The 27,632-nt window shown below is 42.6% G+C and overlaps 1 protein-coding gene across 5 annotated transcripts in view; it reads right to left on the bottom strand.

Annotated features, from left to right (window-relative positions):
• The window catches only part of phlpp1 (PH domain and leucine rich repeat protein phosphatase 1), a 70,258-nt gene extending 42,955 nt beyond the window's left edge, over positions 1-27,303 (bottom strand). For all 5 annotated transcript variants that reach the window (XR_010891870.1, XM_067362182.1, XM_067362180.1 and 2 more), the window contains exons 1-3: positions 25,997-27,303; positions 9,279-9,475; positions 5,392-5,517 (exon numbers count right to left, since the gene is read on the bottom strand). Coding sequence is in view for 4 of the 5 variants with exons in the window: in XM_067362182.1 (XP_067218283.1) it covers positions 5,392-5,517; positions 9,279-9,475; positions 25,997-27,200 (1,527 nt within the window). In the remaining variant the exon portion in view is untranslated. The remainder of the gene's footprint in view (positions 1-5,391; positions 5,518-9,278; positions 9,476-25,996) is intronic.
• Between the last annotated feature and the right edge of the window lie 329 nt (positions 27,304-27,632).

The raw sequence follows: 27,632 nt of genomic DNA, 5'->3' as shown, positions 1-27,632 counted from the left end.
TGTTAGATCCTACCAGAGTTTATTTCCCATAAACCCTTTACAGCATGTTCAGAGCTGAAAAGGACACACATCAGTAGATAAATGCAAGTTAACGGCAAAAAAATAATTCTAGGCAAAGTTTACCATACTGCGAGAATAGAGTCACATGGGTCACAACATAAATGTTTAACAAACATCCACAGGCCAGCTGTGTTTCAGACATACTTCAGTTGATAAAAAAAAGGCTTGTTGCCAAACGTAATGTAGTCTATGTGAGTAAATAAGCCTTGACATTTCAATCATTTAGTCATAAAGTACACATAGAGTGATTCAGAACTTGAGTACGGATCACAAAAATGTTCTTGATTCAATCTTCTCTGCTTCAGTTGTGTTCGGGTCTCACTACATTCCCCATTCTCACTGTTAATAGAATGCAGCACATTATATTAAAGGTGGCATAAGCCATATTTCAAAAACACTGTTTGGAAGTTAGTTGGACTGATACCAACAACAAACATTTAGCCAATCAGCATTAGGGGGTGTATGATGGTCAAGGAGAGAGAATGAGCAAGAGGGAGATTTGAAGAAAGACTGCAGAAAGAGAGATGGGACACAATACAAATAAGCTCAAAAGAATATCACTGGAATGAAGGTTTATGACTGGGCAAGTTTTTTAGGACCTGCGTTAATATTATTATAAAAGCTTTCCAGCGCTGGAGAGAGCCAAGCAGGAAAACCTGAAAACAGACGTAGAGGCTGCTTTGATTCCGCTCCATACATGAGTAACATTGGGTTTGAGTGTCAATGATGGTCTGGTGCTGCTGTGCTGTTGCCGGCTAACAACAAACTCTTTTTTTGTATTTACTTGTGTACTGTATGTTCATTTTTTGTGCTTCCTTGTCGTTCATTCATCATCTGCGCTTTGTTTTTCGTGAAACATTCTTTTGTTGCACATCAGCTGTGATAAACAGACTTCCACTCTCGCATTGCGTCTGTAACAGTGGCCAGATAGTGAGAGTTGTGCAGGTAAACCACTGTGCACTGCCGATCGCTACAGAATGCGGTGTTTAGCGTCATTGATAGTGCACTCGCCTCCCCTGCCAGCAGCGATCAGAGTTCGAGACTGACTCGGAGCAGGGTGGTTAGGATTGGAGGGTATGTTTTGGAGGCGGAGCAATGAAGAGAGGGGCTGTGTCCCACAGCGTGTTTGAAATATGGCTTACCCCACCTTTAATGTATTATTGCTCAGTCCCTCCAGGATTTTCTTTACAGAAACACTAAAAGTGAAATCACAGCCTTATCTTGATGCCTCCTCCCCCACATTCACGTACACGTTATACAACACAGGCAACAACTATGGCGAAATCTGCTGTGCCTGCCGACCAAGGGTATGATGTCATCTATAAGTGAAAGCAATTTGTGTTACTATAGCAGCAATCACTAAAAGGGGAACCAAAAGAAAAAAATATATGTATGTTATCTTCTTTTTTCGGACACACTTTGATGACAGATTGTGCAAAGTGATAAGAAAGTACCCTCATTTGTACAGCTCTAGCATGAAAGAATACAAATAGATTTACATGAGTTGTAACTCCAGTCAAGTGAAGTATACTTTACAAGGCTGTGCGTTCGACTGTGTGCTTATGCTAGCATACTCATAAAAAAAAAAAAAACTAAGTATACTCAGTGTTACAGATCCCTTGTTTCCCTGGACTCCATTTCCCAGAATCCTCCTGTTCTCCACACCTGCACTCACTTCCCTCGTCTGCTCCTCATCGTCACTCATCACCTGCACCTGGACTCTATTGTCAGCACTCCCCATATATTGCACTCACTCCCTTCACTCCTCGTCCGTTCTCTGTTTTGTTAAGGTGTCTGTCTGTTGTTCATTGCCATTGTTTGAAGTAAAGTCTCTATTATCGTGGAAATCCGTATCTGCCTCATCTCTCTACCAGCCACCCGTAACAGAAGAACGGACCTAAATACTTTGGTTTTCCACAGTATGGAGACTTCCACCAGCTCCCTGGCTCCTGCTCCTCCAGCGCCTCTCACTCTTCTAACAGCCAGCGAACGCATTATCGGGCTCCTGCAGGTAGGACGTTCGCTGGAGAGGTATGTGGAGGAGTTCGTGGAGCTTGCTTTCTTGTCTGACTGGCCTGATGCTCAGTTGATCTCCTTGTTTTTGGATGGATTGGATGACGACACTATCCGTTTTGATGAACCTGTTTTTTGTTTCTCCTTAAGCGACACTATCAATTTAATTTTGTGGTTGAATGGCTCCAATTTCTTAGTAGAAGAGGTTCAGGATCAGTGTTGTCGTCCGGTCCATCCAGAAACACGGTTGGCCGGGCCAGTCAGTCAACCTCCGGCTTCCTCCGCATACCGCTCCAGCGAACTCCCTGCCTGCCCCAGGCTGGACCCATATTCCGCTACTGGGCCCAGTAAGCGGAGGAGGAGGAAGAAAGCGGCCCCAATGTCTCCAGAGCCCGCTCCAGTATCTCCAGAGCCCGCTCCAGTATCTCCAGAGCCCGCTCCAGTATCTCCAGAGCCCGCTCCAGTATCTCCAGAGCCCGCTCCAGTATCTCCAGAGCCCGCTCCAGTATCTCCAGAGCCCGCTCCAGTATCTCCAGAGCCCGCTCCAGTATCTCCAGAGCCCGCTCCAGTATCTCCAGAGCCCGCTCCAGTATCTCCAGAGCCAGCTCCAGTCCCCACAGAGCCAGCTCCAGTGCCTGTGGGGATTTTAATTGTATTTGAGGGGATGAAATGGCCCTCAACCCCAGTCTCCGCCGAGCCAAGTTCTCCAGTCTCCTCCGAGCCAAGTTCTCCAGTCTCCTCCGAGCCAAGTTCTCCAGTCTCCTCCGTGCCAAGTTCTCCAGTCTCCTCCGAGCCAAGTTCTCCAGTCTCCTCTGAGCCAAGTTCTCCAGTCTCCTCTGAGCCAAGTTCTCCAGTCTCCTCCGAGCCAAGTTCTCCAGTCTCCTCCGAGCCAAGTTCTCCAGTCTCCTCCGAGCCAAGTTCTCCAGTCTCCGCCGCCGAGCCAAGTTCTCCAGTCTCCGCCGCCGAGCCAAGTTCTCCAGTCTCCGCCGCCGAGCAAAGTTCTCCAGTCTCCGCCGCCGAGCAAAGTTCTCCAGTCTCCGCCGCCGAGCAAAGTTCTCCAGTCTCCGCCGCCGAGCAAAGTTCTCCAGTCTCCGCCTCCGAGCCAAGTTCTCCAGTCTCCGCCGCCGAGCAAAGTTCTCCAGTCTCCGCCGCCGAGCAAAGTTCTCCAGTCTCCGCCGCCGAGCAAAGTTCTCCAGTCTCCGCCGCCGAGCAAAGTTCTCCAGTCTCCGCCGCCTACGAGCCCTCAGCTCCAGCCGCCGCCGCCGAGCCCTCAGCTCCAGCCGCCGCCGCCGAGCCTGCCGCTCCAGCCGCCGCCGCCGAGCCTGCCGCTCCAGCCGCCGCCGCCGAGCCAGCCGCTCCAGCCGCCGCCGCCGAGCCTGCCGCTCCAGCCGCCGCCGCCGAGCCTGCCGCTCCAGCCGCCGCCGCCGAGCCAGCCGCTCCTAGTATGGTCTCTGTGATTGAACTCTCCAGCCCAAAGACTGTTTTCCCTCCCTGCCTCCCTCTCCCGCCTCCTCCAAGTCATGTCTATACTGCACCTCCACCTCAAGCCCCCTCGCCCAGATCTCCACCTCGGACCTCTGGGCGATTACCTTCACCCCGGCTCCAACCTCCCTCTGCTCCACCGTTGCCCATCAGTCCTCCAGCTTCACCAGTCTCCATCCTGCCTCCACTCTCACCTTGGTCATTCATCAGCCTGCCCTCCCCTCTGGACTTCACTCCTCCGTCTCCGCTCCGTCACTCCGTCCCTCGGATTCAGTTGGCCTCCTCACTCCCCCCGGTGTTCGTTTTGTTGGCTGTCCTTCTGCTTTCACTGCGGCCTTCTGGAGCCCCGGCTGCGCTTCGGTCGGCAGAGCCTTCGGTTCCGCCATCACCCGCCAGTCCTTCAGCGACGCCTGGGCTCAACGCCTCGAAGGCTTCGGCTCCTGACCCGCCATGGCTGCCCGCTGCACCTGACCCGCCATGGCTGCCCGCTGCACCTGACCCGCCATGTATGCCCGCTGCATGTCTGCCCGCTGCACCTGACCCGCCATGGCTGCCCGCTGCACCTGACCCGCCATGGCTGCCCACGGCTCCTGACCCCCCATGGCTGCCCACGGCTCCTGACCCCCCATGGCTGCCCACGGCTCCTGACCCGCCATGGTTTTTGGACCTGCCCTGGAGACCTCCACTCCAGTTTACTCCTTCCCCTGCTCCGGTTTGAGGTCTCCAGGGCGCCCGCCCCCCTCCCGGTTGTTACATCTACGGCGCGAGGACGCGCCTACCGGGAGGGGGAGGTACTGTTACAGATCCCTTGTTTCCCTGGACTCCATTTCCCAGAATCCTCCTGTTCTCCACACCTGCACTCACTTCCCTCGTCTGCTCCTCATCGTCACTCATCACCTGCACCTGGACTCTATTGTCAGCACTCCCCATATATTGCACTCACTCCCTTCACTCCTCGTCCGTTCTCTGTTTTGTTAAGGTGTCTGTCTGTTGTTCATTGCCATTGTTTGAAGTAAAGTCTCTATTATCGTGGAAATCCGTATCTGCCTCATCTCTCTACCAGCCACCCGTAACACTCAGGGCTTAAGAAGCATCAAAACTTAATTTATTGTTTGAATCTTGTTATAAAATTGACAGAATTTGGAACCTGAGACTTGTTTTCATATCAAAAGTAACAATTCACAAAGCTTATTGTGTTTAATGGATGGGAGGTGCTACAAATAATGACAACATCAGCTGAAAACAGTATAGACTGAAATATCTTGGTTCATCAAAATGAAGATCGATTAAAATCGAGATATTGGAGAAGCGACATCAGAGAATCGCTAATCAAATGTGAACGTTTCTGAAAATTCTTCAAATATTTTCAGTTGATGAAATTTTGGTGCATCACTAAAAAAATACCTGATTATTTTATTGGGGTTTACTGCAAATCTACACAAAAAATTGGTGCAAAATATCACCACAATTTTTGAGAAAAGCTGTAGCAATCAGAAAAAAGTCCCTGGAAATCCTAGTGAGACTGTCTGTTAACCTACTATTAATTATTATTATTATTATATTTGAAACTTATTACACATTTTTGATGTTTGAATTGTTCACAGACCTACTTTCTAAAGCAGTTACTGATTTGGAAAAAAAAAAAGCAACGAAAGGTACCACAGTAGTTCCATGATTTTTGGACATTTACCAATGATACAAAGACAGTAACCATTCAGGATAATGGATGGTCTGTATCAAAGTTTTGCTTGTATGAAAATGTTGGCAAATGAGGCGACTAGATTTTGGATCAGCTGTAGTGTGAAGAAGGAGACACACACACACACACACACACACCTTAGCCGCCTGTCGGTGCCAGCGCAGGTGTTCAGTGAAGCTGTCGAAGCTGATATAGTAGGTCTGACTCTGAGGTCCCGCTGAGCTGAAGGCCAAACAGTGACTGTGTTTCTTCACTTCTTCCACCTGAACACAAACACACTCAAACTTACACATGAACGAGATACACTCCCCATGCAGTGGGGTAAAAACACATCATATTCATTAGTGTCAGAGGTCTGTTTACATCAAGAGCTCAAACTATGAGCAACAGCAACAGTGATGCTTGATGTGGCAGAAAGCACTTAATATTTAGTCTAGCAGTCTAGAACATAAATGAACACTGACAGAGTATGAGACTTTAAACACACCTCTGTTTGTTTAGCACTTCATTAACTCTCGAAACCACCATAAAACTTTACAACTCACTAACCAATGTCCACTATGTCTGTCCTCTCCCTGAACTCTTGTTTTAAGTGTTGCTCATTGTTAAAGTAACCAGGATCTTGGGAAAGTTGTTTTATAAATATAACCTGGTGATCAGTACACACAGGCAATTTAAAGTGAAGGAATACTGTGAATATTGAAGTCACCTTAATCATTCCTCGATTATTTATATGCATACTGTATTTTAGTTCCTACACAAAACATTTAAATTGACTTACACCATGGTCTATGTGACCATTCATTTCTGATGGGAGTGTGTGCTGTAGGGTGACCACCTGGCTATTGATCTATTGCAGGACAGTAGATGTGATTTTGCGGGACAATGAGGGACACGTGTGAGACAGATAAACTTACTACTATTATGCAATGTAAATACTGATTTACATTCGATGGCAAACTTGACATATATGTGCCGGTGGGTGCCCACACTATAATGCTGCGCTTCTGGCAACATTAAATCCTGGAGAGAAGACTATTCTAGATTGACGAGTGCACACGAAGAAGGGCAAAGTTTGAGCATGCACATGTAATTTGTAAGCGAGAGAGGGCGCGTGACCCATTTTGTGCGAGAAGGGAATCCGCTTGTGAGCGGAGAGCTTCCTGCTCGTGCATTTGATGCGCTCTCGCTTTACAATAATGCGCTCTCGATATTTGTCATTACAATAACGCCACAAAAACCACCTAAAAAATTAACTATTAATGTGAGAAGAAAGTCGTGTCTAAAAGTTGCAATCAATTTTTTGGGGGGTTGAAATGAATGGAGAATATCTCGTGTTTTTCCAAGTTCTCGACCATTCGAGCATCCATGGGATAGGCGCACGTTTTGTTCGTTGGAAATATTTGCCATCAGGATGGTGTTATAGATCCCGTGTTCCCCTGGACTCCATGATCCTCCTGTTCTCCACACCTGCACTCACTTCCCTCGTCAGTTCCTCATCATCACGGATCACCTGCACCTGGACTCTATTATCTGCACTCCCTTTATATTGCACTCACTCCCTTCACTCCTCGTCCGTCTTAATGTTATGTTTACGTTGTATGTTTGGTTCTTCTTGCCTTTTGGATTAAAGTATTGTGTATTGTGGAAATCCGTACCTGCCTCATCTCTTCAAACCAGTACAACTGTAACAGAAAGACGGACCAATATAGACTGGATTTCCACAAGAAGATGGAGACTTTGACCAGCTCCCTGGCTCCTGCGCCTCCAACGCCTCTCACCCTGATCGCCTTATCGGGCTCTTCCAGATTGGACGTTCACTGGAGAGGTATGTGGAGGAGTTCGTAGAGCTAGCTTTTCTGACTAACTGGTCTGAGGCACGTTTAATCACCCTGTTTCTGGACGGACTGGACGAGAACACTATCCGTTTTTATGAACCTGAAGATTATTTTTCCCTGAACGAAACCATTAATCTAATTTTTATATTTAAACGGATCTAGTTTCTATTGTGATGAGGTTCAGGATATGTGTTCATCTCGTCCAGTCTCTCCTGAAACACGGGTGGCCAGGCCAGTTGGTCAGCCTGCGTCTCCCTCTGCATATCCCTCCAGTGAACTGATTTCCTGGTCAACGCTGGACCCACACTCCTCAATTGGGTCCAGAAAGCAGCGGAGGAGGAAGCGGCCCGCTCCAGTCTCTCCAGAGCCCGCTCCAGTCTCTCCAGAGCCCGCTCCAGTCTCTCCAGAGCCCGCTCCAGTCTCTCCAGAGCCCGCTCCAGTCTCTCCAGAGCCCGCTCCAGTCTCTCCAGAGCCCGCTCCAGTCTCTCCAGAGCCCGCTCCAGTCTCTCCAGAGCCCGCTCCAGTATCTCCAGAGCCCGCTCCTGTATCTCCAGAGCCCGCTCCTGTATCTCCAGAGCCCGCTCCTGTATCTCCAGAGCCCGCTCCTGTATCTCCAGAGCCCGCTCCTGTATCTCCAGAGCCCGCTCCTGTATCTCCAGAGCCCGCTCCAACCCTGTGCGAGCCGCCAGATCTGGACTGGCTTATTGACTTTTTTTAACGAGCCAGCCGCTCCAGCCGCCGCCGCCGGAGCCAGCCGCTCCAGCCGCCGCCGCCGGAGCCAGCCGCTCCAGCCGCCGCCGCCGAGCCTGCCGCTCCAGCCGCCGCCGCCGAGCCAGCCGCTCCAGCCGCCGCCGCCGGAGCCAGGAGCTCCAGCCGCCGCCGCCGAGCCAGCCGCTCCAGCCGCCGCCGCCGAGCCAGCCGCTCCAGCCGCCGCCGCCGAGCCAGCCGCTCCAGCCGCCGCCGCCGAGCCAGCCGCTCCAGCCGCCGCCGCCGAGCCAGCCGCTCCAGCCGCCGCCGCCGAGCCAGCCGCTCCAGCCGCCGCCGCCGAGCCAGCCGCTCCAGCCGCTGCCGAGCCAGCCGCCGCCGCCGCCGAGCCAGCCGCTCCAGCCGCCGCCGCCGAGCCGCCGAGCCAGCCGCTCCAGCCGCCTGCCCACGGCTCCTGACCCGCCATGGCTTTTGAGCCTGCCCTGGAGACCTCCACTCCAGTCTACTCCTCCCCCTGCTCCGGTTTGAGGTCTCCAGGTACTGTTATAGATCCCATGTTCCCCTGGACTCCATTTCCCATGATCCTCCTGTTCTCCACACCTGCACTCACTTCCCTCGTCAGTTCCTCATCACGGATCACCTGCACCTGGACTCTATTATCTGCACTCCCTTTATATTGCACTCACTCCCTTCACTCCTCGTCCGTCTTAATGTTATGTTTACGTTGTATGTTTGGTTCTTCTTGCCTTTTGGATTAAAGTATTGTGTATTGTGGAAATCCGTACCTGCCTCATCTCTTCAAACCAGTACAACTGTAACAGATGGATGATTACATGCTTTAAATCATCAATTTGGGCAGCTTTGAGCAGCTATTGATGGTTCTTATCCAGTATGTGAGATGAAATATTTGCTGGTGTAGCTGTGAAAAAAGATAATCCAGAAATGTGGGACAAAGCTCCTAATTTTGGGACTGTCCCGCAAAATGCGGGATGGGTGGTCACCCTAATGGACAGGTTAATGGACAGGTAGTTCCAGTCTTTTTAACCATCATTCTAAATTAATCATTTTTAAATAAGGTATTTTAAATTCCTGTATAATTTGTGTGCCACTAAAAATCAATGACAGCTATAACTCATCAATGCTGGCAAGTTACCATGGTATAAGCGACGTAATCTATGGCTAGGTGTGTATTAAATGATTTTAATGCACTCCACATTGTGAAAATCATTTCATGCAAATCTATCCGTAGATTACCTTTTACTTAAAAACAATAGCAGTTTGGTCCAAGATATGGTTTCTCTGGCTGGAAAAATTATCATTTTAAGCCATACATAGAATACTGTCAAAATGCAGAAAAATATCAATTCTTTTTTTACTTCTTCCGCCCAGTGCACTTCGGGAGAAATGGCTGTAGGATCATTGGTTTGGGACAAACATTCCCAGCTGCCTAACGAATAGGATAATAAGCATGGGTTCAGTACCTTTCCTCCGATTAGTGGCAGGATGTGCATCTTGCCCGTATGGCTGGCCTTCACTGAGGACACCATTAGACAGGTGCCACATAAAATCACCTGCCTTCGACTCCAGCGGTTCACCGGTAGCTGCAGCTTTCCTTTCCGTACATTATATGTTCCGGAGAGCTGGATGCGCTCAGAGCTCTCGATGCTGTGAGGTTTTCCTGCAAAAAAAGAGGAAAAAAATTTGCCTGACTTCGCTGCTCCACTCCTACTGTCAACACATATAATGCAGCTTTAGACGCACAACACATTTCACACAGCACAATTGTTGTTTGCATTTATCTGTACAAGAAATGAACTGATTGAAGTAAAAATCTTCCACACTAGCAAATGCCTGTGACTCTGGCACACTAGAAAAGATTAAGTGAAGTTCAGCAGTAAGTACTAGTAATGAGTGGAATTCAGCAGTCAGTACTAGGAAAGATCAGAATTCAGCAGTCAGAAACAGGAAAAGAGGCAGTGATGTTCAACAGTCAGTATTAATAATGAGTGAAATTCAATAGTCAGTACTAATATAAAGCAGAATTCAGCAGTTGGTACTACTAAAGAGCAGAAATCAGAAGTCAGTACTAGATGAGAGAAAGTAGAGTTCAGCTGTCACTAGTAGTAATAATGAGTGGACTGAAGCAGTATTAAGAGCAAAATTCAAGAGTCAGTAGTACTACTGAAGAATTAGTCAGTACTATCAAAGAGTAGAATCAGAGTAGAAGAGTAGAATAGAGTAGTTCAGGTTGGGAACTGCATTCACATGTAAAGATTCTTTCAGTATTTTAAGAGTGTTCCATCTGGATTGAGTTTACATCAGCCATAGAGAAACATATGTACAATATGTTCTGCATGTTCTTGACTAACTATGCAGCAATATTTCTGCTTTCACCTCTTTCAGGCAGAGCAAGTAAGATCTGACCCAAAAGCAGCAGTATGTGGGTCAGGACCCCACGGTACGCCGCATGGAGCGCTGCAGCCCACTTTACAGTAAGACCTCAGCAAAGGTTTAACATGGCACCCATTCTTATTCATAAATAACAACACCTCAGATCTGCATAAGAGCATTACCTTCTTCAGAGAAGGGAAATACAGACATTGCTTCATGTTACACATACAGCTTCATACTGGTGAACATACTGATTGACCGCAGTATTAACACCACTGTATTTGTGAAGGTTTTTATTGTTGTTAAAAAATGACCAGCTACTCGATCAATTACTGGTCTCACTCAAATGCCTTAGTTACAGTGTTATCTCTTGTGTTATGTGGTGACCTGTTACAGTGAATGAATAAAAAATAAAAATAAAGATGCTTACAAATCTTGATGCTATAGTCCAGGCATAGGCAATGTCAGTCCTGGAGTACCAATGTCCTGCAGAAATTAGCTCCAACCCTAATCAAACACACCTGAACAAGCTAATCAATGTTTTCAGGATTATTAAGTGTGCATCTCAATCAGCTCCCTAGTTCAGAAGTCAGGGAACTGATCAGGGAGTCAGCCACATTCATTTACACGATATACTGATTCATGACCTAGGAAGCTAGGGAGCTGACTGAGACACAGGGTAAGGCTACAGGTGATTTTTTTTTCAGTGTTGGACTTTGCAGGGCAGTGGCACTTCAGGACCGATGTTGCCTATCCCTGCCATAGACAGACAGAGAGACCTCACATGGACCTTAAGCATGATTTAGGCCTGTTGTGCCTTTTCCCCGGGCGAGAGGAAACCACAGCCCTTCCTGCTCGAGAGCTCTTCTCTGACATATACACCCCGAACTAGTGTTGTCACAGGTGAACTATCCTTTTAATGCATGGATCTACAAAGCTGATATCACTTCAGCACAAGTAAAAACTCCTGTTATATTCAGGGGTGTGAAGTAACGAATCACAAATACTCACGTTAATACAAAGTTTTGTTATGAAACTCTAGATGGCTGTTAGGTCCTTAACTCAATCTGCTTGAAATCACATCATACTCTGTAGAGCACAGATGATTGGTTCCTGCTGTATTAGTAGCAAATGAGCTCGCTGCTCAACCCTCAAATACTTGGTCAGCATTTGCTGTAGTATTTGCAGCACACTTTCAGAAACACTCCACCTTCCCCAGCTCCACCTTTATAGATCACCTTCATCATTTCAAGTTCAAAACTTTTGTTACATTCAGAGTTGGATGCTACGGAGCCCCGCACATAACCATTTAAGTAAATTTAGCTGCGTAAAAGGTAGGGGATGATGCTCACTTTTAGAACAATGTGTTTTTTTTATGTTTAAATTGTAACATATTCAATGGAATGGAATTACACTGTAGTTAACTCACTATCTAAGCCTATTTCAGTGCATTGGTTGAGGTAAATATCAGTGATTCTCATGTCTAAAACTGGCACCATTTTGGAGAGAAATTGGCTCTTTTTAATCTCTCTCTTTTAACCCATCTCTGGTGTGTGATGCTGTTTTTTTGGTATTATTTGTACTATTCTGAACATGAATATTTTATGTACAACAATAGCTTGCTCAGTGTTTATCAATTAACGGTGCTGTATGTCAATTTTTTGACTGTACTAAATGACAAAAATACAACATGTTTGCAGAGATTTGGGAAACATGCTAAGTTCACATACTTGTTTCTCCGAAAAACAATGTTACAGACAGTTATTCCACTTTGAATTGTGCGTTCCGTGTCAGAATGCTTTTGTTTTGCCTGTGTGATCCCGCTCAGTGCCAATTTACCCAATAGTATTTTGACACCCCGGGTTGCCAGTTTGCAGAAAACACATTTGTAGCCACGGAAGCCAGCAAACAAACTAGTTGTATTACTTGATGTATTTTAAAAAGTTTGCAGTTAAAATTAAAACTGTTGAATGAAAGATATTTTTCATTATTTCTGACAAAATAGTACAGTGTGTATGTACAATGTTTTCTAAATTTTTAAATTGCATTGTACAGTGTTTATTATAATGGGGTAGAATCTGCAGCTCAGTACTCAGTACTCACTATTGAGCAGATTATTAACTTAATCGCCTCTGAATGGCCATTGCGTTCATACATTCACCTAACATGTCTATAATTGGCTACAATGTAAATGGTACTTTTAAAAGTACCTTAGTTCCTCATATTAGTTTGAGCGCATTTCCTGTTAAATTCAAACCATCACATCTGATTAGCAAATAACTAATTTACCAAGTCGATGAACTGAGTCCCACATTACAGAATTCATATGAATTTTCCACATTGCTGACCTAAAGTGAATCATTCCATGCTGTAGTAAGTGGGACGCCCCACTAACTTGTCTTCCAGCCTTATGGATAACTCCAAGGACATAGACCCTGCGTTCATGGGTCAGCAGTCTGAAATGGGCTCCGTTTTTACACACCTCATCCTGTTTTGAGCAGTTAGGGAGATCCAGTCCTCTGAGTATCCGGCACAAAGCAGAAGAGGGTGTGTGTCCAGGCTATATTTGTCCACGTTCTGCTCGTGTGGCCTAATGCACTGGTGAAACCACCTATGTGACATATTGGGGCTAAAAACTCCTGAATAATTTCTTTCAGGAGTTTAAAAGGCTTGTGACTATGAGGGACATGTTCTGGAGAGGTTCGGCACACCACCACAGCTGCATTACACAATCTGATGATTTTCATCATTTTTTAAAGCAATATGTAGTTGATGCCTCCATATTGTTAATTTTTTGGGGATATATTTTGATATTTAAGTATTGTATTATCAGAGGAAGCATCATTTCAACTAAACAGAAGAGACGAGAATACTTTTTGTGCGCAAAAACAAAACAAATATAGCGAATTTATTCAACAATTTCCTCTATACCCTGTCATTCTTATACGTAGTTTATGTTGAAGACACATTGCAGAGCTTCCAGGTTCTACGTCAGAACGCCAGCTCAGTATTGGCTGGCTCCTGCGTCAGCATCACATGCATGCGTCGTGGTGCTTTCATGAACAGCATTGGCCAATACTGAGCCAGCATTCAGACGTTAACACGGAAGCTCTTCACTGCGTCAGCTGCGTAGGAGAGTGACCAGGTAGTGATGGAATTGCTGAATGTGGACCATGAATGTGGTAATTACGTTGCTTTCTATGGGAGATAAAAAAACCTCTTGGATTTCATCAAAAATATCTCAATTTGTGTTCCGAAGATGAACGAAGGTCTTGTGGGTTTAAGCACAGATGAGTTTACCATTCTCGTTCGCAGCTACACTTCAACCTCAGAGTCAAAGGATGTCCCGCTGCCAGAAGACTAAAAACTACTGCTAATTCTTCACTCTCTTCAGAAAGATCCAGATGTTCAGAGAGATAGTGTTGTCTGTCCAGAGGATTTACTGCTTCATATGATGATGTTCACTGTTTAGTACATGAATGGCATGTGCGTTATACAGCATCACAAAGACGTGACATCCACTTGCTGCAGCTAAACACTTGCTCTAAACAGTGGTAGCAGAAATAAGACCTATGACTGGATTGACTGACTATTATTAAATGAAATTATGAAATTTGTTGATGTTTTATGCATACAGATCAGTCGCCAGCTCATAACAGTGTCTGATATGGGACTTCTTTCCATGTGAAAAAAAAGTTTAGTACCATATTTTTCCTTAAAGTTTAAGAATATAAGACAACCCCCCTTTTTCAAGATGTAGCCTACATTTTGGAAAAAGGCTTTTTAAAGACCAAATCTTGTATTTTACAAAGAAATTTTTTATAAAGAAAATGCTTTTATCTTTAATTTTTGTATTGAAAGTATGGTAAATACTGGTAAAATGTACCAACAATCACATTTTAAAATTAACACTTTTGGCATACCATAAAAATAACCGGTAACACTTTACAATACGGTTCATTTGTTAAACATTAGTTAATGGATTAACTAACATGAACTAACAATGAGCAATACATTTGTTACTGTATTTACTAATCTTTGTTAGTGTTAGTTAATGAGAATACAGTTGTTCATTCTTTGTTCATGTTAGTTCACAGTGCATTAACTAATGTTAACAAGCTTTTAATAATGTATTAGTAAATGTTGAAATTAACATTAACAAAGATTAATAAATGCTGTATAAGTGCAGTTCATTATTAGCTCATGTTAACTACAGGGAGTGCAGAATTATTAGGCAAGTTGATTTTCTGATCATATTTTTTTTCCAAGCACATTTTACCAATTCCAATTCACATCAATCTTAATAACTACTATTAATATTGTTTTTAATCATTTATAAGTGATATATAATTGTTCATGAAGGCTGGAAATGAAGAATGCCCTATATTCAGGTGTGCAGAATTATTAGGCAGGTTTTCTTTTACAGATAAAATGAGCCAAAAAAGAGATTTAACTCAAGTCAAAAATTATTAAATACTCATGAGAAGGACGCAATACTAATGTAATACTAGAAATTGCAAAGTTAAAGCATGACCATTGGACAGTGAAATGCTCATTGGGTCAGCGGGGTCATACAAAAACAGCTGGAGAAAAAAAGACACGTTAACTGCAAAATAATTAAGAATTAAGGTGAAGAATTAAGTGTGAAACCATCAGGAACCCTTTAGTCTCCAGCGCCACCATTTCCCAGTACTGAAACCTACCTGGAGTCTTCAGAAGTGTGAGGTGTCAGGATCTCAGAGACTTAGGTTAGGTGAAGAATCCTAAAAAGCGACCTGCTCTTAATAAGAATCACAAGCTGAAGTGTTATAAAATACATGAAGACTGGGTTTTTATAGGCCTCATAGACAGACAGCTTGAGAGTGACTCCTGAAGGACCAGCACCACATCCTCTTGTACCACTGTTTGAAGAATTTATCTTCCAGAATCTGGCAGTAAGTTTTGGAAGATCATTTAGTCCATCTCTGCAAGATGGACATTTCAGGATAAGAGATGGACTAAAAGTGAACTCCCACACCTTACTGCCAGATTCTGGAAGATAAATTCTTCAAACAGTGGTACAAGAGGATGTGGTGCTGGTCCTTCAGGAGTCACTCTCAAGCTGTCTGTCTATAAGGCCTATAAAAACCCAGTCTTCATGTACTTTATAACACTTCAGCTTGTGATTCTTATTAAGAGCAGGTCGCTTTTTAGGATTCTTCACCTAACCTAAGTCTCTGAGATCCTGAAACCTCACACTTCTGAAGACTCCAGGTAGGTTTCAGTACTGGGAAATGGTGGCGCTGGAGACTAAAGGGTTCCTGATGGTTTCACACTTAATTCTTCACCTTAATTCTTAATTATTTTGCAGTTAACGTGTCTTTCCTTCTCCAGCTGTTTTTGTATGACCCCGCTGACCCAATGAGCATTTCAATGTCCAATGGTCAAGCTTTAACTTTGCAATTTCTAGTATTACATTAGTATTGCGTCCTTCTCATGAGTATTTAATAATTTTTGACTTTTCAGTCTGAGTTAAATCTCTTTTTTGGCTCATTTTATCTGTAAAAGAAAACCTGCCTAATAATTCTGCACACCTGAATATAGGGCATTCTTCATTTCCAGCCTTCATGAACAATTATATATCACTTATAAATGATTAAAAACAATATTAATAGTAGTTATTAAGATTGATGTGGATTGGAATTGGTAAAATGTGCTTGGAAAAAAAATATGATCAGAAAATCAACTTGCCTAATAATTCTGCACTCCTTGTAATGTAGTTAACTAATGTTAACTAATGAACCGTATTGTAAAGTGTTACCAAATAAGCTGTAGCTCACCTGAATTATATAACAATTAGGCTATCCATCTCATAGTGAAAACCATGTAGCCTACCAAAATTTCAATAACAGCAGAAGTGAAATATTATTGTAGTTTTGCAATTTGTGTACCGTCTTACATTTTTAAAATCACATACTGGGGAAGTTTGGTCCCATCAATGAGGCACACAAACATGACAGTCCAAGCTTTTCTTTGACTGTTAGAGTATTTAGGGTGCTTTCACACTTGGTTCGATTGCCTGGACCGAACCGGAGTTCGATTGTTCCCTCCTCTGGTAAAGACTAGAAGGGATACAGCTACGGCCACTGGACATTTTAATATTTATTCATTTTATTTAATAACTGTATTTGCAGTATTGTAAGGGTAGGTTTAGGGTTGGGGGTAGGTGTAGTCATTAGTAAAATACAATCTGATAAGTACATAGTATGTACATGGCATGGGAACAGGACTGCAAAATAAAGTGCTACCCTTTTCTATCTATTATGTTTTTTCTTTATAACTACATATTTTTAGGAAATTGGTATGGGTAGGTTTAGAGGTAGGAGTGGGATTAATGGCTCATAAATATCGTTTTAATGCTATATTGTTACAAAAAGTGTCATTTACCTACACATTTCTGTCCATTATATTTATTCTTTTAGTATTCTCTATAAAATGTTTCGGTTTGGGGGTATGATTAAGGGATTTACAATTCAATGATAAAATGGTAAAATGGTAAAAGGGCAATTATGGAAATATCTTTATGATTTAAAAGATTTGTAAATATTTTACATTTCTTTAAATGTTTGATGGCTGTATGAGGACAGTTGCAATTACAGTACATATATTGATGACACACAGTGCATTCAAATCCCCACAGAAACACAGAGAGGCTGGAGGATTTGGCGTGTCCTCTAAAGTTTCTCACAGAGAGGAGAGACAGACAGCTCAGCACAAAGATGCTGCTGAATCTCCTGAAATCTCATCTGGATCCAGATGCTCAATACAGCAGTTATACACAAACACCATCTGAGCCTCTACTGCAGCGCTTCACCAACCACATCACCAGCCCAATGCGCACTGCACACGCCGCTGATCACACTCACATCTATATGAAATACATACTTCAGAACTTATTTATTCATAAAACATAGAGAAAAATTAAGAAGGGATACCATTCAGAATCTAAAAATTTGTAGTACATAAGAAAAATGTAAGCAAAAGAGAAAATACCACATTTCTTAACCAATATGATTGCTAATCATTATTTTAATGTTATAGCCAATAACCAGGTGAAAAAAGTACACTTCCATAATGTACTTAAGGTGCTCTATTTTCGCGCAATAATTTTGTACTTAATATCCTAAAAAAAATTCTTTAGTACTTCTTAAACCTGCAGTCTGTAAGTTTTTCCTCTTTGTCGCCATCTCTTTTTGAAACCTGCAATTGCAGTTATTTGTGGAATTATCACCTTTACGTGGGTTGTGCATCGGCACAGCGCAAATTAATCTAATGTTTTGAGGAGAATGTATGGTTGTCAGTCACCACACTGGTGAGGATACTGTACTTCGGAATCACAGATTGTAGTGACCAAAATAAGAATTTTCACCGGAAAATGTCATCTGAACAAATAAGTAACAAATCTGCCACTTTTGTTCTGACCAACTGAGAAAAAAAGCATTACAATATATCGTGCTAACAATGGTGATTAAATCTAATGATAGCTGAGCTCATATCACAGCAAACTGTGCAAATTATTATTATTTTTATACTTTGTTCTCAAATTGTTAATGTTAACAACGTTAGCATTGCGTAACTACGTGTAGTGTGTATTAGTGTTACCTGTGGATTTCAATTTCTGTACAGTCTAATCTCTAACAATAATTTGTCATACCATACAATCTGCCATCAATATGGTACGTTTAATTATTCCAGCTGCTGTGAGAAAAGGCTATAAATGATCCGCCATCTGCAATATAGCCTACTAGCTGGGACTCGTCCTTTATGTAAAACAGATGTGACGTAATGACGCAAAGATGAATGGCGGCATGCTTAAATTTCCCGCAAAAAACCCAACAGTACCACTCGGATTAGAACACATTATTACAAGCTTACCGTTGTGAATGGGGCTAAGGTAAGGAGATGTTTATGTACTTGCTCAAGAATTGATTTAAGATCATTTTTAACCAAAAAAAAGGTTACAGACTGCAGCTTTAAGATAATCTTAAGTGTACTCAACTGTGCTACTGTAAGACATCATGAATATGAACTAAAATGTGCTTTTAACATGCTATCTCTGTATTAAAAAAAATGTATTTTGTTACCACTTGTAGTACACTTGAACCCATCTTTCATACACTAGTGGGTTCAAGTGTATTACAAATGGTAACTACAAGTGGTAAAGTGGGTGTGTAGTTTTTTTTAAAACATTTTTTATTTGTGTTTGTAGTTAGGGCCCTGGCACTGATGGTGTGAGGACCCTATTGTAATTGCTCAGTCAATTCTTCTTCTCCGAAATGAATTTTTGAGGGCATAAACATGCTCAAAAACTCATGAAACTCATGAAACTTTCCAAACAAGAAGTGGTGAAAATTTACATCTTGAGTTTTCGCTGAAGGGCGTGTCTGTGGCGGCCTGATAAAATTTGATGTTTCGCAATTAAACAGGAAGTTGTTGTAATTTGGGCATACAATGTCCAACCTGCCCCAAACTTCACATATGTGATAAGAGTCCTGGCCTGAAGACATCTACATGCCAGTATTCAGTTACAGTCATAGCGCTACCTGTGGGCAAAAGGAACAGTCATGATTTACACTGTGATTAACTTCTCATTGAGATTTAACCAGAACAACATCATATTTGGTCAGTCTAATCTTAAGGCCTTAGCGACATTAAATTGCAAAGATCTTGAGTTTTTGTTGAAGGGTGTGTCCATGGAGGCCTGACAAAGTCTGATGTTTCGCCATGAAACAGGAAGGTTTTGTAAGTCAGGCATACAATGTCCAACCTGCCCCAAACTTCACATGTGTGATAAGAGTCCTGGCCTGAGGACATCTACATGCAAATATTCAGTTAGTCACAGTGCCACCTGTTTGCAACAAGAAATGCTATTCTTTACACTGTAATTCACTCCCTGAAACACATTTAAATATGCCACGAAGTACCAAACATGCTAGAAACACATTAAATCACGCAACACTTGGATAAGTGCTAATGTATGCGATTAACACCACGAAACAGGAAGTTGTTGTAACTCGGGCATACAATGTCCAATCTGCCTCAAACTTCATGTTTGATAAGTGCCCTGGCCTGAAGACATCTACATGCCAAAATGTAGTTATAGTCATACTGCCACCAGCTAGTAGCAGGAAGTGTGGCAAATACAAATGACTGGAGTTTTCCTCCTATATTTATATACTTAAATGCATATTGCCAGTGCTCTGTTTTCCTAAAGCCGTTGGATGGCGGTGGAACACCAATTCAAATTTTGATTAGGCTACTATTTAGGATGGATAGTATGCAAACTGGAACGCAGCAGTTGTCTTTGAAGTTCAAATACTTTTGTCTCAGTAATTTGTAGTTTGAACAGGGTCAGCGAAGAAAGATACATTACAACTTGTATTATCTCCCATATAATTGTGTTTCAATCACGGAAAGACATCAAAAAATTGCTTGTAAAATATGTCAGGAAAGGTACATTTACTTCAGAAAAAGCCATTCACTGACCATAATTCAATTTACCATTCACTGGCCATATTTAGCTACTAAAAATACTCTAGAGAGGAACATTAAGATTTTTCAAAGTTGTCATAGCAAGTAAACTAAACTAAATATTGAGTAAAAACTAGTAAGTAAAAATATTACATCTAATTTAGATTTTTTAGTTTATGGGGAAATAAATATACACCTCCATTAAGTAACAATTTGACTTGTGATGTTGTTTAAATAGAAAACATATTAAGTATAATAAAAAATCTTTTTACTTTGTATAAAGGTTTTTTGTCTCTGGGAAAGTAAATATAAGGTGTAAGGTGTGTGTTTTAATTACAGTTGTAGTGAGTGAGGGAAATCACTTATAGCCCACAGTCACATTAATGCTATACAACAGTATTTAAAAAAAAAATGGATGCAGCTGAAGCTCAGAGCAATCTACAACCTTTTTATGAGACCCACTGTAAATGTCTGTACTGTCCTGTAAGTGTAATGAAACACTGCAGCAGTAGTTTTTGTGTGTATGATGTGTGAGTATAAAAGGGCAGAATGGCACAGTGTGTGACACACACACATTCACTCACACGTGCTTGAGTGAATTGAGCTGTTTGTCAGGAAGACCGGAGACTAACACAGTTGCGTAACAGACAAAGTGAGTGCGTGTTGCTGAAGAGACAGCGACAGAGAGATACTAATTAAACAAATGACAAAACATACTGCAGAAAACAAGCAAGAACTAGATTAAAAAAAAAGGTTTGTCAAGATGAATGCTGATGATGGCTTGAAAAAGCCTGTCAAAAACTTGGAAGAAGTTTTGGAATCTTGAAGTTTAAATGGTTTAAGATTGAAAGAGTGTAGTTTTAAGTTTTAGTTTGAAGACAGATAGATAGGGATGTCAATTTACATTAATTCCCATAATCAATCGTTGTTTAAACTGACAATCAATCGTTAACCATAACCTCGGGGCCCTAATAAGTCATGTTACTTAACAACCACTTGCTTAACCAACACAAAATAGGAATCGTTTTAAAGCTTAGAAGCTGGTCTTTACAGTGAATATAGGGAATATGACCATCACTGAACAAGTGCTTTTAAATTTGCTGACATATTAGAAGTGCTTTATAATTTTCATATCATGAAAAAAAATTCCTGTGTAAAATCATAGTACATAACAGATAGACTTGTGTCATCGATGAAAAGGTCTCAACTAGCAGAACACAACAAGTATATCTGTTTCAGTTAGAGACCAAACCATACCAAGTATTTGTCTGAGAAATGGCACGACGCACACATAAACAGTATACATGATGCTGTTGCGGCAAATTTGGTTTGCAACTTCACAAAACATTAGTAAACCAGTCTCGGCACCACAGGGGGCCCATGATCGGCTCTAACAGGAGCTTAGCCCACCATGGCCCCACACCAAATAACAACCTATCACAAAACTGGTGGATTTCATCAAATCAGATAACAAGCTGGAAAACGGAGAACTCATTTATTTTATGCAAATGAGCAGCACATTTAGTGGGTGACAACCAATAGGAATGAAGACTGTCAGTGGAGCTCACGCCATCGTCTCAGGTTCAGGTAAGACAAGAGAGAGTTCCGGATCAATTTCACTGTTTTATGTGATTTGACTGTTAACCACATATATGGATGGATATAATAAAATTATGCCTAGAAAAGAAACTGTAGGCAGTCTTAGTGAGTTTCATTCATACGTTGATAGTTTGTGCTGTTAATTATATGATGAAGTGAACAGTTTAGCACTGCTGCAGTCTATATTACAGTTTCCCATGCATCATTTTGATTTTTAGGCACAATAAAATTGATTAGCCTATTTATCAAATTCTGTGCGTTGTCCGTACGGATCACAGATCAACTTCAATATCTATGTTAAAACGATATATCGTGCAGTCATAGTTTAGATAAGACTGAGAACAAGAGCACAAACCATACTATCTGTGCGAACGCACAGAGTAATGTTATAACATAATTTTCAACGCACTCAAATCTATCTAATATGATAAACTGAGCTGCGTTACCTCATACTCATGACTGGGAAAAGCGAAAGCGGCGACTGCGGCATGATAAAAGTTCCGCTGCCCACGAGGTGCTTTGCGTTCGTCTCTCATTAACAATCGCTCCAGCGGCCTCGGTCAGCTCCCACAACACTTGGCCCTGCTCTGCTTCATACTACAGTAACGTAAATAATCGCATCCATGAACATGATTTCTGTCCTATCCCGATTCTTTTCCACCGGCTGTGAGGTGAAGACCACATGTCCCAAGATTCCTCACATCCTCAAACTTTGCACCTTTGTTTTGAATAGGTGACCTCTTGCGGATGAAAAAATACATATTGCACCTTTTATAAATTATTTAACTGGAACACCTATAAATGTGGCATAAAGAGAAGAAATCCATACTAAAATTATACATTATAAAATCTAAAAAAAACAAAACATAATATGGTACATGGATGAAAATGGACGGGGTCATTTCACTTAATTTTGTTGTGGTCATGTCATATTACCTTGTCACACAGACATGACATAAGGATGTTATATGCATGACATATTGTAATAAAACTAAGAGCCAAACTAGATACCACAGTATTGTAATGTATTACTTTTTTATTTATGGAATCCAGTCAAGTTGAATATAATATAATATAATCAGCTTGACTAGATTCTATATTTAAAAGGTGAAAAGTGTGTTTACAGTCTTCTTACAACAAAAGAGTAACAGTTTGTTCTTGAAGCAGAGCATGAGCAACACACAACTTTATTAGGAGGCAAAACACATTGATATTTCACGCCTTTTTGCCTTGTGTTTATATTCTTTTAGGCTTGATAGCTCAGCAGCAGCAATGAGATGTTTAGATATTATGTGTTATCTAACAAAGTTGTTTTACAGGTTGACAAAAATCCTGACGGCGCTCCTGCTTTATCAGTCAGATCACAAATAAACCATGAAATGACTTTGAGAACATTCAATTCAAATAGCTACAAATGTTTCCTGTTCTTGGACTTAATAAAACAGCACCTCATGATCAAATATATTTCCCATTTCAAACAAGAGCATGATAAAATTCAAGCTCAAGAACCATGACCAGAAAACCTGTAGCCATAAGCCATTTATCATATCATTCATGATCATGCAACATGTCAGATGACGTACATGTTATTTTGACAAATCTGCAGGATAAAAAGTTACTTAGACTGGGGCACTTTCCAGCTCCATGATGTCCATATATTAATACACACTTCAGACTGAATGCGTCTCCTACAGCCACAGTGAGCCGTACATGCCTGACATTCCCTAAGAGTCTGAGTACATACTTCACATGCCCGCAGACGGGGGAGGGAACATGCTTCCGGATGCCTCTGTAGCAATGCCAGGAATGATAATAACACTGGAGGACACTGCAGAAACACTGTACGTTATATAGACTGCAGAGTGATTATTGATCCGTCTTATCAGGTGACCGGCCATTAATCCTCATCACATGAGGGAAGCAGCTTTAATAAAACCAACATCTGCCAAGACACCAGACCAATATAAAACTTTATGTCAGGCTCACCGGAAAGAAAGTCCAAAGATTATCGTTACCATTACCGATGATCTTTTTCATGCAGGCACACTTCAATGTAATGTTCATTCATAGACTGTAAATTTCATAGACTATGCTAAAATTCATGTGTTTTGGTAGAATCAAATTTGGCGCCAAGCAGTAGCAAGGAATTGAAATGTAGTTTTTTATAAAGCTTCCAAATTAATTTGATACTTTTTTTTAAAAAAAATGGAACAGTTAGTTGAACCTTTAGACCAAATATTTTAAAAAAGAGCTTTTTATAACGTTATAGTATAGACTACTTACTTAAAATACATCAGTTCCCAATAATATATGTATTAGTAAGATGAACATTAAATGTTCAGTTTTATGATCAAAGTTCTGTTTTTTCTAAACATACAATGCCATGCAATACAAGGGCAATTGAGAGAGGAGCAAATAAACGTTGCTCAAAAGCTTGATGAATCATATATGATATCCACATTTTAACGTGATTTTTTTGAAAAATAATGTATGGATAATCAAGTAAAGCCAAGTTGCTTCAGTCCAGTAAGTGTTCATCTTGAAATATTACTAACATCAAAGTTATTCTTATGTTTGCTTCATAAAATCAGTGAAGATTTCACAGCAAAAAGACACGTGAACCACAAGCTGAAGGTGGACATTTCATTTTTACAAATATACTAAAATGCCTTTTATTTGTTAAAAAAGTATAGTCTATCAATCAGACAACAGAAAGCATGTAGCAGATTGTGTGCAACAGGTTTTTCATCAATGTTTTGATCACAGAAATTTGTGTATCAAATACGATATAGTAGGCATTATACGGTTAAAGTATGTGTAAGCCTTAGAGGAGGGTCTAGTCAACACTGTAAAAGTCTGAATCTGTCTGCAGCTCATATTAAATCAGTTCTTAACCCTAAGACAACAGCTCCAACAGTTGCTAAGATCCATTCCTGCTCTGCCCAACAAATCCCACAGCCCTTTCCTTCCCCCATCCGTATTCCTCACAGCCCTGTTTTTCTCAGCGGCATGAATGAAAGCGCTTCCTGCAGCCCACTGTTGGCCGACGGGCCAATGGACGTTGGCGTGAGACGGTAAAGGGAGCACGAGCCAAGAACAGGCCTGGTGAACAGCATCTAAATATCCAGAACCCATGAGCCGCCCCTCTCTCTCTTCACCCTCCAATGCACCAACACAGCATTCAGCCTTTCATTTGAATGATAATGAACAGACCGGAACAAGAGCGCCGTCCAAGCGACAAGAGCAGCTCACAATGGTTTTGTGGCCATGTCATGTGCATCCGTGGGAGCAGAGAATGCTGCCATGTTTATTACCAACGACGAAAGAGAGAGAGAGAGAGAGAGAGAGAGAGAAAGCGAGAGATCCATGGGAACATAAACATGGAGGATCAATGTGAATTTGTGCTTGTTCGTATTGCTGCTAAAGTTTTAAAAACAGCTACTGCAGGGTCATGTTTGGCATGTGATCATCATATAGCTGTGACATCACATGAACTGATGTCTCATGCAAACCTTACCGCATGTGTGTTTTTAAAGTTTGTAATCACTTCAGTAAAGTAAAATTTGCAAGGTTATTCAGTCCAAAATTATATAAAGTGCCTTTAACTACTATGTAGTAATATTTAAACTAATCATTTGATACAATGCTTTGTGCAGTGTGTACATATAGTTTTACATTGTACTTTTATATAAAAAATACCTGCATGTAATTACAGCTGTATTTCATTTCTGTAATCACATCTATAATTACACATGGTCTCTTCCCTTGCACCAATATGCCTAACCATACATCAACAACACAACATGTACATAACATTTTTTGTCAGTGCATACTTAAAGACACCTAATATAAAGTGTGACCAGTTATTTATTTGTAACGTTCAGAAAATCCATTTCTAAAGCAAGTAAATAATTAAAGGGTTGTAGGCACTATTTTTGACATGCACGTGTCATATAACAACTGCTTGACCCTGACGTCACGTGAACTCAGCGAGCTGATCTCTCAAGTGAAATCTTCTGCATGCACGTGTACTCAGTTTCTCTAAAATAGGCTTGTGCAATTTGTAAAGTAAAATTTATATGAGGAGTAATTCAAAACCATTTCAATCACAAATCATGATCTCTTTAAAAATTTTAACTTTTTCTCCTGAGATAAAGACCTCACGTGTCTCCTCTGGACTGTCAATGTCAGAATCTCAGCTGTGCTCAGATATGTGCCAAGCTGCCAAAGTCTGCAAATCTCACTATGAACTAAAACACGCGAGGAATACAACAAGTGATTCATCTTAAAAAGGCAATGAACATGAGAACTGCTTGTAATACAAAGTAATTTCAGAAGAAACTTCAAGAGACAAACCTTGACACTAAATAAAACAACTGAGAACTAAATGAAAGCTACTGCTTTGAGCAGTTCAAATTTCTAGGAAGTTTGAAAGGGATTTGTCACATAACAGACTGTGACTTCACATACACAGATGGTGAATCGATCTCGCCTACGTCAACATGCAGCAGTTTGTGTACATGAGCCACAGTCAGTGTTTTTACTCTAAATTCAGGTGTGTCATTTCCATGAACACACATCATCAGCTGACAGCAAACTCAGCAGTCTTCATGTATGGAGAATGTAAAACATCTGCCTCATGACTCTCACACAGGCTGCATTCATGAAGTAGACACTAGCAAATGCATCCAATATTTACCTGCGTAGAAGCGCAGGAGTGATCCCAGCTCAGTGTTCATCCCCTCCTCCTGGACCCGCCACGGGTCCTTAAAGCCCAGTTTAAAGAGAAAATCATTCTGGATCTGTAGGGGCCTCTCATCGGGGCCCAGGCGCCGGGCGGCCTCGCCGTGAAGCTGAACATACAGGGCCGGACTGGAGTCCGAATTGGACGGTGTGCCTACTGAATCCGGACTGTGCCCTAGAGCAGGCGGGTCAGTGCCGACGGCAAGAGCTGACTCGGCCTCGACTGTTACGGGCTCCGGCAGGATGGGCTCAGTCGGACAGTCCAGCTCCAGCTCGTCCGAAGAGCTCCCGTATGTATCCAGGCCCTCGGCGGCGCTGCTGTCAAATGCCGAAGCATCCGTGCCCAAGATCATGTCATCACTGAGCGAGTCCCGATGCTGGCTGAACCGGGCCCCGGAGCTCAGGTCGTCACAAGCACTGCTGGTCTCCACATCGGAGCCTGCAAATCTTTTCATGGAGTCCTCGTCCTGAGGGGACGTGCGGTCCACGTTAGCCTCTGAGTGCGTGAAGATGTCATATTCTTGCTGGTGATATGGATGGTCCTTCTCCAGGAGCAGGAGCCTTAACCTGTCACCTGGCTGGTCTGCGAGGCTCTCAGTCCCCGTGTGAAGGTGCCTAAGTGGGTATTCTCCATCACAATTCCCATTCATATCGGTGGACAGGTAGCTCTTAGCGTTCAGCCTCAGGACCGAGCACGTCTTGCCACCGGCCTGCTGCAGGCGCTGCGCTATCTCGGCTGCAGTGCTGTCCACGGTGCACAGCACAGGCCGAGCCGGGTGTGACCACGCCAGCAGCCGGTCGTGCACATGGATTGAGCCCCGGCGCAGGTCCTGACGGACCCACTGGCGGTCTGACAGCTGCAGCTGAGGACTGGCTCGGTGTCTCAGCAACGTCTGTCGGTCCAGACTTCGGCTATGAGATGAACTGATACCGGACATGTGCCTTTTCACCCTCCTTTTCCTCAGCAGCAGACTGGAGCTGCTCTTGCAGGCTTTGTTGAGCATGTTGAGCTCAGCTGGGCTCTGGCTTCTGGTCCGGGGCTCGTCTGACTTCGTCTGTCGGGGGTTCGATGCTCTCTGGCCTTCATCATCTTCTTCATCTGCTGTGGATCTCAAGGCCACACTCAGAGCATTGCTCTTCTTCAGTTTAACGCTCTCCATCCTCACAAGATCATTCTTAGTCCATTTGAGCGGAGATATGAGCGCCGCACGACGCTCATGAACGCGCGCGGGACACGCAGGGATGATCGCGCCGCTCGGGATCAGATCATGGAGTCTTGAGTGCGAACGACCCAAATCTCGCGAGATGCACGCGAGAAACACGCGAGAGTTCACGTCGCCCTGCGGGAACGTTGTTTTTTTAATCACATCCTGTAATTTCTATCGGTGTGTCGTATGTCTGTGCTGTTCTTTGGATGATAAAAATATATAAATAAATAAATGAGAGGAAAAAAAATGAGAGGAAAAAAGAGGAACGAGACGCCACTGAAAGCTCGCAGGAATAGCAAACCATCGCGAGAGTTCACGTCCTCAGGCTGACGCTCTTGAGATGTGATTTGAAACTCAGACCGAAGGGAGTTAGTAGTCTGGCAT

Source organism: Chanodichthys erythropterus, chromosome 16, assembly GCF_024489055.1.
Source record: "Chanodichthys erythropterus isolate Z2021 chromosome 16, ASM2448905v1, whole genome shotgun sequence".
NCBI lineage: Eukaryota > Metazoa > Chordata > Actinopteri > Cypriniformes > Xenocyprididae > Chanodichthys > Chanodichthys erythropterus.
This window is presented reverse-complemented; position numbering and strand designations above follow the sequence as displayed.